The sequence below is a fragment of the Fragaria vesca genome, linkage group LG2 (assembly GCF_000184155.1).
Source record: "Fragaria vesca subsp. vesca linkage group LG2, FraVesHawaii_1.0, whole genome shotgun sequence".
Classification (NCBI taxonomy): Eukaryota; Viridiplantae; Streptophyta; class Magnoliopsida; order Rosales; family Rosaceae; genus Fragaria; species Fragaria vesca.
Genome location: NC_020492.1, coordinates 8,535,994 through 8,546,733, shown reverse-complemented (window position 1 = coordinate 8,546,733; position 10,740 = coordinate 8,535,994). Strand labels below are relative to the sequence as shown.

At 37.4% G+C, this 10,740-nt stretch overlaps 2 protein-coding genes and 1 non-coding gene across 3 annotated transcripts in view; all 3 read left to right on the top strand.

Annotated features, from left to right (window-relative positions):
* The window catches only part of LOC101294999, an 11,373-nt gene extending 9,600 nt beyond the window's left edge, over positions 1-1,773 (top strand). The window contains exon 3 of the transcript XR_183918.1: positions 480-1,773. This is a non-coding gene — a transcript (uncharacterized LOC101294999). The remainder of the gene's footprint in view (positions 1-479) is intronic.
* Positions 1,774-4,619: 2,846 nt separating this feature from the next.
* On the top strand, positions 4,620-5,401 carry LOC101294713 (adrenodoxin-like protein, mitochondrial-like). Its single transcript, XM_004290078.1, has one exon. It carries the CDS (start codon positions 4,656-4,658, stop codon positions 5,130-5,132), a length of 477 nt encoding a protein of 158 aa, XP_004290126.1. The 5' UTR covers positions 4,620-4,655; the 3' UTR covers positions 5,133-5,401.
* Positions 5,402-7,794: 2,393 nt separating this feature from the next.
* On the top strand, positions 7,795-10,446 carry LOC101293751 (disease resistance protein RGA2-like). Its single transcript, XM_004292282.1, has one exon. It carries the CDS (start codon positions 7,795-7,797, stop codon positions 10,444-10,446), a length of 2,652 nt encoding a protein of 883 aa, XP_004292330.1.
* The last annotated feature ends 294 nt before the right edge of the window (positions 10,447-10,740 follow it).

Here is a 10,740-nt window from a genome sequence, read left to right as displayed (position 1 = left end):
AGAAAAATCGGGAGGGAGGGAGAGAGAAAAGAAAAAGGGTTTGGGCCTCACACCCCAAACCGGTCCACACCATTTATAACCCAAACTTCCAAAATAAAAACACCCCGAAAAATAATACCCGAATAAAAATTACCTTTTTCTAGCTAAAATTTACTATTTTTATCGTCGTCGTATTTTCTTCATACTAATAATCCTCCGCACATAATCGTCCCCGAAACCCCTCTAGGGACCAATTAAACTATTTACTCAATGATCGAGACGGTAAAATTCTTATTATAATCACGCTAGTAAATAAGGTAAAAATATAAGGGTCGGGATGTGACACATCGTGTGTAGTTACGCTGAACAAATGAACTGAAAACGATTAGAGAAAGCACTTAAATGAAATTGATAAATTTGCATCTTGATGTATTCAATTGAATGGAGTAGGTGTAATCAGGCAGGTATCACCTAACAATATAGTTTCTTGCATTTTGCAGATTGTGATAAGAAATATCCACTGCAAGTAGAGCAAATATCAGGAACTGTCAGCTGTTGTATTCTGTAACCAGTTTGGATCCAGGTATATGACTATTTCATTTCGTTTTGGAAAGTGGAATTGAAGGTCAGGAAAGTTTCCATGAATATTGAATTTTCATATTTGATGTCTAAATGCATGTAGTTGATGTTTTAAGGGTGCCGATCACTCTTGATTGGTATTAATTAATCTGCATATCATATGACATTTCTATATTAGTCTGTTATTTGGAGGCATACATGGTGGAATTGGAAGCTCAGGTGAAGTGCCCTTGAAGGGGACAATGAAATGCTGAAGCAAAACAATGGTACTAGACTAGAAATTTCTTTTTTGATAGTCAATAGAACTTGCGTATGTTCATCACTACATTCTTATTTTCTCATGATTATTAACTTATGTGTTTTTGATTATTAACTTATGTGTGTAGGTTCTTAGTTTTGTCATCATTTCGAGGAGTTTAAGCAACACGCTCAATTGAAAGATTTTACTCTGGTTTATTAATGGATTATTAGTCTTTTTATTCCGTTACTAAGTGAATTACTGATTGCCTATAGTTGATTAGATTTTAAGCTGTTTCTCTTTTGTCAGTTGTAGTCTTATTTGGCTTTCATTTGTCCTTATTAATTTCATATTTTTCTTGCATATTATGATACAAATTTCAAATTCTTGTTTTTTTTCTTTTTCTATGTCTTATGCAGTTCACAATTTTTTTTTCTTTTTAGGTTGCAATATAACATGAGGTGAAGCAAGCAAATTTCTCTGCAACAAGTATGACGATATATCTTTCCCAACCTGTTCCATCATCTTAGCTACTTCTTTGTCCTTTCCCAAACTCTAACTACATGTTACCTGTGTCTTGAACAATTCTAAAGTCTGCTACCATGTACAATAATCTTTTGTTGTGAATTGCATTTTGTATATAAACTAAGTATACAGAATTCAAAAACCCGCAGCAAAGCGCGGGCCTAATTTCTAGTATATATATACTCGAGATCGAAGCTGCTCACTGGTCTGTAGAGCGGCAATGTACACCGATGAGTTTTAGGCAAACAAAAATCAATATGGACACTAGAAGGGATTGTGATCTTCTCCTCATTTTGCCTGATTGGTTATTTTGGCTATCTACAGCCATGATTCCCCTGCATTTTAAAGTGTAAGAGTCAAGAGGAGTTTAAAATAGAAAATGGAGCCCAAAAAAGGAAATGAAAATAAAAATTAAAAGTAAATTCATTTTAAACAAGGAAAATGCCCATGTAGTCAAAAATAAGACAGTGACAGAATAATTATTAACTATTAAGTCATTAACATAGAGCAAGTATTGTGTTTAACCGAAAGGGTTCCAAGCATATAGAAAGTCAAATTTGTGACAGAATAATTTGATAAGAAATTATGTGTTAAATGAGAAAATTATCACATAAAAAGTCAAATCTTCAAAAAAAGGAAAAATGTAACCAGTCACATTTCCACCAATTAATTTTTTGAAAAGCTCTTACCTTCCACATTATTTTTTGTTTTCAAAATCACCTTATAAATATAGCCATGATTCCAAGAACACACATCCCTCTCTATTTCAATAACACGTATCTCTACAGTAAACAGTAGCACCGAGCTTTCTCCATGGCCGTCGTATCTCGTACTCAACTTGTTCTACTCATCAGGTATATATATCACTATAAGTTTTAAGTTGTGACATATCCAAATTACTATTCTTTGAGTTTATCATAGTCTTTTTAGTTGTTTATGAAAGTTTCAAAAATAATGCACAATTTCATATAATTGATGTCAAAGTAATTTAGGATAGAAATTTTACAATATGGTAACTAACATTAGCTTACATTGCGAATGGCTATGACATGCAGTTGCAGTGATGAGGATGTTTGTGACGGAAAATATTAACATATGCTACGAACCAGCCGGTTCTTGCGAGAGCATTCCTGACTGCAACGGAGCCTGTAAGATTCTGCATGCTAATGGTGGTGCTTCTGGAAAATGTAATGAAACAAACATGTGCAATTGCTATTACTTTTGTCCTCTGTCACCGTCACCAGCCAGAGTAACACTAAATGTGTGATTTTGACTATCCCTAGCTAGCAGCGTCGTTAAGTACTTAAATACATGATGATAAGTTTTATTCTCGGCAAAATAAGATATAAGTTTTTTTCTTATGTCTTTTACATTAGTGATTATTGTCATCAACATATCTCACCAATGTCTCCTTTTGAATCAATTTATTATATTGTTATGCTCACATATTCGGACTTTCCATTTAATAACATTATATCAGAAGAAATTCGCCCTTGGCTTTCAATTGTATGTAAGGCGTAAACAACTTGTAAATACAAACCTAGCTCACTCTTTGGATCCAAATTTTCCAACTCATAAACTCACACTTTCAATCGTATGGTAACAGTAAAAGAAGAACCTAAAATGTATTGTATGAAAAGTAAGTAAATAGTTGCAACAACAATGAAGCAAATTAAGGATATTTACAACTTTGATAGGGTTAGAATTAGGTGATGAACCACATAAAATTGGCCACATCATATATACCATTATGGGCACCCCTTGTTTCCCTTCCATGCAATTTGTGGTTTGTGTTTTGCAGGAACCCATAACCCTCTGAGTTTAGGACACATGAAGTCGAATAATGGAAGCTAGAAAGATATGGAAAACTTAGAAGACACATGTGTTTGAATTACAGTGAACTAACTAGAATGAAGCCCTTCTAGTTCTAGTGAGGACTCTTAAGTTGAGGACTTTTTCTGCTTATCCCACTTTTCGATCTTATATCTACATCTTGACCGTTCAGTTTATGGGTATTTATGAGTAGATCATTTTTTTAAATTTTCAGCTATATTGAAAATTGTTAAGACATTCGTAAGTGTGATTTATCAATTATGAATTTGAACGGTTCATATTTGACAGATTTGGTTCGTCCATTAATTTGATCTAGTTTATTACCTTAACGAACACCAATTTGGGAGAAAATTTATAGAAATGATCTACTCATATAAACCTAAAAACTGAACGGATAAGATGTCAAAATGTAATCGAAATTTGGGTCTTTTAAACCATAAACCGAAAAGTCCTTACCAAGTCCTCAACTTAAGGGTCCTCAACTTAAAGTTTTTAACTGACAGCTCATTCAGTCAAAGACATTCAACTAGAGACCGTATTTTCACAATCTCTTATATAGATCGTTCCTGCCCTTTTTGTCATTCTCAATTGGAATCAGCTGATCACCTTTTCTTACAATGTAATTTTGCCATTTCAGTTTAGCAACAAACATTCCATTCTCTTAATAAATCAGCTTTTTTCTACTTTCAATGCTTTTCTCAAACATCTGGCCTCGATCCACTCCAATCTCATTCCTTTTCTAGACATTGCTCTTATTACTGCTTATTTTATATGGAAATATCGTAACAATATCATCTTTAGGAACCAATTCACTACTCCTTCCCAGATAGTCTATTCTTCTGTTAACATGTTCCAGTCGTATCGCTCTTGCCATATAACCTCTCATCGCTCTACTCCTCCTAGAAATCAGAATCTAAAATGGACCCCTCCTCTAAACAACATCCTCAAACTAAACTTTGATGGTTCAGTTACTAACAATTCTGGTGTTGCTACCTTTTGTTTTCAGGAATGATCAAGGTCGACCAATCTTAGCCTCAACCAAATGTGTGGGAAGTACTGATATTCTTGGTGCTGAATCTCTTGCTTTACGGGTTGGTCTCACTGCAGCATGCATGATACCATGGCTTTTTTCACTTCCTTGTTGAAGGAGACTCACAAACTCTCATTGATGCGGTCAATATAACAAGATTACTTGCCCGTGACGCATCTCAACACTGGTAAATGACATCAGACATTTACCCAGCCGCTTCACATGTCCTCGTTCAGGCACATAAAACTTTTGTAGCTGACGCATTAGCAAAGATGGAACACTCTCCAAACACCAAGGCTTGACTCTCGCCAAAAAAAAAAAAAAAACACCCAGGCTTGACACTTTTCGCTGCCTCCTTCGGTGAGTTCTGTTTTTACTTTGACTCCTTTATCGAACAAAAAAAACTTACCATACAACAAATCGACCACATCACCACTCCGCTCCACAGCCCAAACCAAAAGCACCACAACAATGGCGATGACCTCCCTCCGCTCCCAAATCCACCGCCTCCCATCCCTCTCCAAGTCCCTAATCTCCAGATCCTCCGCCACCGCCGCCGCCTCCACCACCACCTCCCCCTCCAAGAAAGTCTCCGACCGCCTCGTGAAGCTCTTCGCGATCGACGTCGATGGCCGGAAGCGCGAGATAGTCGGACTCGCCGGCCACACCCTCCTCAAAGCCCTCGCCAACAACGGCCTGATCGACCCCGCCTCCCACCGCCTGGAGGACATCGAGGCCTGCTCGTCGGAGTGCGAGGTCAACATCGCTCAGGAGTGGTTCGATAAGCTGCCGCCGCGGACCTACGACGAGGAGTACTTGCTGAAGAAGTACGCTAGGGCTAGGGTTCTCAACAAGCACTCCAGGCTCGGATGCCAGATCGTCCTCACCGATGAGCTCCAAGGTATGGTCGTCGCGATCCCCGAGGCCAAGCCGTGGGACATTCCGTAAGAGTTTTTGATTGAATAATGTGTTGAATTGAAATGGAGGCTAGGGCTTTATTGTGCTGCTTTTGGATATAATAATTGTGCTTGCTGCTAGCTCTGGTGGCTTTTTTGTGAACCAGGTTTCTATGTTGTGGTGGCATAATGTGCTTCATTCTGTGTAAGAGAATTGCCGTTCAATTTCATGATTCGGTTATCATGTTTAATTGCTTTCTCTAGTAAGAGAACTTCTGTTCAATTTCGTGATTCGGCTATGTTCAATATGTTTGCTCTGGTATCAGCTGCAGTCTCTCTGATTTTAGCTATAATGTTTTCGTATAATGACCAAATGTATGAAAATTTGGGAGGGTTTTTAGAATATAGGATCAGAAATGCAAGTCTAGTGCTTTGTGATGCAATCAATTGTTGCTTTAGTAATAGTGTGGTAGATTTTATAAAATAGGGGCATCTTGAGGAAAGAGAGCTTTAAATTTGACTTAATGTGCATTTTTGTATGTGTGTAAACAGCACATTTAGTTTGTTTTGTTCAATAGAAAATCAAGCGGTTGATCATTTTGAAATGTTGCATAAAAAGAAAGTAAAGCAAGGAACAGGGAAAAGGACGTTTGCAGTTTGAAGTTTTCCTAGTAATAGTGTTGAGGTAACAATTGCAAAAAGATTGTTAAACTTTGATTGCCGATCCTTTATAATATTCATGGGTGGGTTCTAGTGGCTTGATCTAGTAACGTGTAGTACTAAATCATCATAGCATGCGGGGTTGATATAGTGTGTAAGAAGCGATATAAGTTGGTTTGCTTATCATTAGCTTGATCTGATCCTGAGGTTCTGAGTTTTACTAAGTCGAAATGTGGGAGGCTCTAGGAAGGATGCAGATGACATGCCATTGTCAGCGACAAACTATAAATCCCCAATTAGAAAAAAATTGAATTCTAGTAGAATTATGATTCTAGTGTAATTGGGTTTATTAGAGTTATTCAACTCTGCTTATTGGAAAATGTTGCAGGTATTAGTGTACATGAAAGATCTCAATTCGACAGGAGAGGTTATAACCCCAATTGTCTTGCCATAGCCCTTTCCTCACTGCACTGGGAACACAGGGAACCTGTAGTTCATAATAAGCCTTAACATGTTGGACTTGGCTTTTCTCTTTAGTTATATATTTTGTTATGGGGAGCCAACTTTTAGCTCCCTAGGAATGGAATATATATATACTTCCATATTATCTTTCCATCATGCTGTTCTGGAGCATATTTAACAGCATGTTGAAAAGAGGGAGAGTTGTGTTAGGAATAGAGGTTCAAATTTAAAGCTTTGGCTTTAAAAAGGGTAGAGGCTTTTGTAGTTTTACTATGAGTTACATGGTATTGATCTTAGATTTTGTAATATATAAGATCATATACATGTGCACGTAAATGGGATAGCTGTTGGCCATGTGGATGATTGCTCTTGCTTAGGAGAGTCCGTTGAGGTTCCTATGATACAATGGGATAGGGTAAGTGACTAGATTTATAGTGAAAACCAAGAACAATGTTGTGACTTGAAGGTAGAAGATAAATTAGTTTTAAAAGGGTTGCTATCTAAAACTTGTCCAATACTACAAATATATAGCAATTAGTGGGAAGGAGTTTCAGATATGAGCCCTTTCTCACTAGTCTCTTCTTCATTTAACACACATTAAATCTAGTTAGTTGTGATGTCCAATCTGATCTTGTGCACATACAAAATGGATATCCTGAGAAGCTTGTGTTGGATTACTTGAGAAGGTTTTCCCGGGGCTTAGGTTACTTGGATTGGCCAGTTGATCTGTACATTTCCATTTTCTGCCCATTTGACTGAGTTGGGAATGCTTGTAAGAATAAATGGATCATTATATGTAATGTCTCTTAAACACAATTATGGGAATGCATTGGATGTGATCATGTGTGGAAGTTGATGTTTAATACAACTATATATTTCTGTTGAGATCTCATGAACATCACATTTGTTAAAAGGTCAGTTGAGCTTGCTGCTCAAAGAGAATTCATCATTATCATGATCACCAGCATCATCCTTCATTCTGAATTCCTGTTCAACAGGATTAATAATGGCACATAGCCACATATGTTCTTTACAACCACGGATTCTTTAGACTGGCAATCGCCTAGTAATGCTTCGTCATCTTTACTTGATCATTGTAGTGTCTGAAGTTTGAACTGTACATTGATGGCACCAGAACTAGATACGAGGGACTGAAGTAACAAATGTGACGAAAAACATAATTATATATTTACCGGCTTATGGCTATCATCCATTTAATTATCAAATGTGACGAAAAACATAATTAAATGGATGATAGTCATAAGTCCTCGTTAGAAACTCCCCAATGATTGTTACCTGGCTTATGGCTATCATCCATTTAATTATCGAGCAGAATAATTGAGGCCAGTCTGGGATCGATTGCTACAATCAAATTATCGAGGGAAGACTTGCTTGACTGGACTTCATTCACACATTATTCCAGTCTGGGATCGATTGCTACAATCAAATTATTGAGGGGAAGACTTGCTTGACTGGACTTCATTCACACATTATTCCAGTCTGGGATCGATTGCTACCATCATAATTTCATATATAACTCTATTTCCTACTTCACTCACCTCATAAGTCATAAAACCTCTCTTTCTCTCTTCATGGAGTTTGCCATTAGCATTGCTGAGAACGTCCTGGGAAGACTAGCTTCCTATGCTTCCCTAGAGGTCTCTTTGGCATGGGGTACCCAACTTGAGCTCACAAAGCTCACGAAGACTTTATCCACCATCAATCTAGTACTTCAGGATGCAGAGAAGAAGCAAGTGAAGAATCTTCTAATCGCTCATTGGTTGGGAAAGCTCAAAGATGTTTGTTACGACGTCGATGATGTCCTTGACGAACTGGAGTTTCAAAAGCTGCGGAAGAAAGTGCTGGCCAACAACCATGGGCATGTCAAAGGACAGGTACGCCACTTTTTTTCCCGTTGGAATCCAACAGTGTTTAACTTCAAAATGGGATATAAGGTGAAAGAGATTAGAAAACGACTTGTTGAAATTGATAATGAAAAGAGACAATTTTCTCTGGTTGAGGTGCCTAAGATAGCTGAAGATCATAGTGTGCCCCAAAGGATGCAATACAATCAAAGAGAAACTGATTCCTTGGTAGAGGCTTCAGAAATTATTGGGAGAGATGATGATAAAGAGCTAATTTTTAGTCATCTCTTACATAACACTGATATCTCTAATGAGGAGAATGTTTCTGTTATTTCAATCCTTGGGTTGGGGGGCTTGGGTAAGACAACGCTGGCTAAATTGGTGTACAATGATAGCATGGTAGAGGAGAATTTTGAGGTGAAAATGTGGGTATGTGTCTCAGAAAACTTTGAAGTCAAATCATTAATTCTCAAGATTATCAATGCTGCAATTGATCAAAAATGTGAGGATGAAAGTTTGGACCGTATGAAAAGAAGGTTGCATGATACTTTGAGAGGTAGAAAGTTTTTGTTAGTGTTAGATGATGTTTGGGATACGAAGTCTATTGGAGTAACACCAGAAAAATGGTTGGGTTTAAAAAGTCTGTTATGTGTGGGAGCTAATGGAAGTAGAATCCTCGTAACAACACGAAATAGATCAGTTGCTTTACTCATGAATCCTTCATACATGCATTCTTTGAAAGGTCTTCCCCACAAAGACTGCATGTCCTTGTTCATCAAAAGGGCATTCAAGAAAGGAGAGGAGCAACGCTATCCACACTTAATAGAAATTGGAGAGGATATTGTGAACAAGTGTGGAAGAGTTCCTTTAGCTGTAGCAACTCTAGGGAGCATGCTCTATCTGAACAAAGAGCCAGACCGATGGTTGAGTGTGAGAGATGATGACATGTGGAGTATAGGAAATGATCATATTCTACCTGCACTCAAATTGAGCTATGATGCATTGCCACAACACTTGAAACCATGTTTTGCATTTTGTTCACTTTTCCCAAAGGATTTTGAATTCGATAGTGACTCACTGGTTGAACTGTGGGTAGCACAAGGCTACCTCAAAACATGTAAAAAAAATGAAGATCTTGATAAAATGGGTATGGACTATATAAGACAGTTTTGCTCTAGATCATTGTTTCAAGTTGAAGGTGATTACAAAACCAAAATGAAGTTTAAATTGCATGATCTAGTTCATGATATAGCAATTTCGGTGGCACAAACAGAGTATTCCACAATCAATTTTCGTCCCTCTAGTGCTTTTGAAATGGTTCGACATGTGTCAATATCCGAAAAGGACTTGCTTAGAGAAGAAGCAAAAGTGCCTAATTTCATATACAAGTCAACCAAGTTACGAACCTTTCTAATTCCATCTGGAGATGGCAAGATGATGAATCAACATTTTGTGAAAACATGCATCTCGAGATTCAAATATATGCGGGTGCTAGATCTTAGTGGGTCGCCCCTTGATAAGCTACCAAGTTCCGTTGGTAGATTGTTTCATCTGAGATTTCTCGACTTGTCTTCCAATGATAAGATAAAAAGGCTTCCGAATTCCATCTGTAATTTACTGAATTTGGAGTCCTTGATCCTTAATCAATGTACCGCACTTGAGGAGATACCCAAAGACATAGGGAACTTGATCAACCTCCGAAGCTTGGTGATAACTACACAGCAGAAGTATTTGCCAAAAGGAATTAGTCGCCTCACTTCACTCCAACTTTTATATTTTGTTGAATGTGTCAATCTGATGACTTTGGGGGAAGAGATCCGATTCCTCACTAACCTTCGTAGCTTGGTGATTTCCCATTGTGAAAATTTGGAATCCTTGCCCCCAAATATAAAACTCTGGACTGCTCTGAATAGTCTACATATACATGAGTGTAAAAAGCTTGATTTTATGAAAACCAGAGAAGGCCCTCAAGGTCTGAGATCATTTGGGATCCTCACTTCAGATTTGGAGGCTTTGCCTCCCTGGCTTGAAGATTCTGCAAAAGTTTTGCAGAGCATAGTAGTCGTGAGGTGTGATAATCTGACTGAACTTCCGAAATTGCAAAAATTTACATTCCTCGAGCAACTATTTATTGTAAGTTGTTCCAATTTGTTAGCTTTACCGCAAGGGTTACATTGCCTCACTGAGTTGAGAGAATTGAAAATTAAAGATTGTCCCAAACTGAGCAAGAGCTGCAAAAGGCAATTAAAAGGTGAGGATTGGTCAAAGTTCGCACGTGAGGCAAAGATTGAACTCGACTCTGATGTGGATACGGATGAAGAGGAAGACAAAGATGAAGGTGCTTTCGACGATCACAATGTTATCTCAAGTGATAATTAGGTAAGGAACTATCTACTACTTATTGATTTATTTATTTTTATATCCATATCTTGAAGAATATAATGTATGGCTTTCATACTAAACATTGTGGGTTTTATCATGGTATGCATCAAGTTCATATGCTTGTCACTTCAATGAAAATTAAGACTTCTAAGATATATATGTTTGTCACTCACATATCACTAGGACGATTTCGATTAGTTCTAAACTTTGAACACACAAAAATAAAATGGTGTACAATGTACTTTCATTTTTAAGGCAAATACCCTTGATTATAAAATCGAATGCTTTATA

Bases quoted from the DNA above. Each gene is read 5' to 3' on its own strand.
- LOC101294713 (XM_004290078.1), top strand. From the start codon at position 4,656: ATGGCGATGACCTCCCTCCGCTCCCAAATCCACCGCCTCCCATCCCTC.
- LOC101293751 (XM_004292282.1), top strand. From the start codon at position 7,795: ATGGAGTTTGCCATTAGCATTGCTGAGAACGTCCTGGGAAGACTAGCT.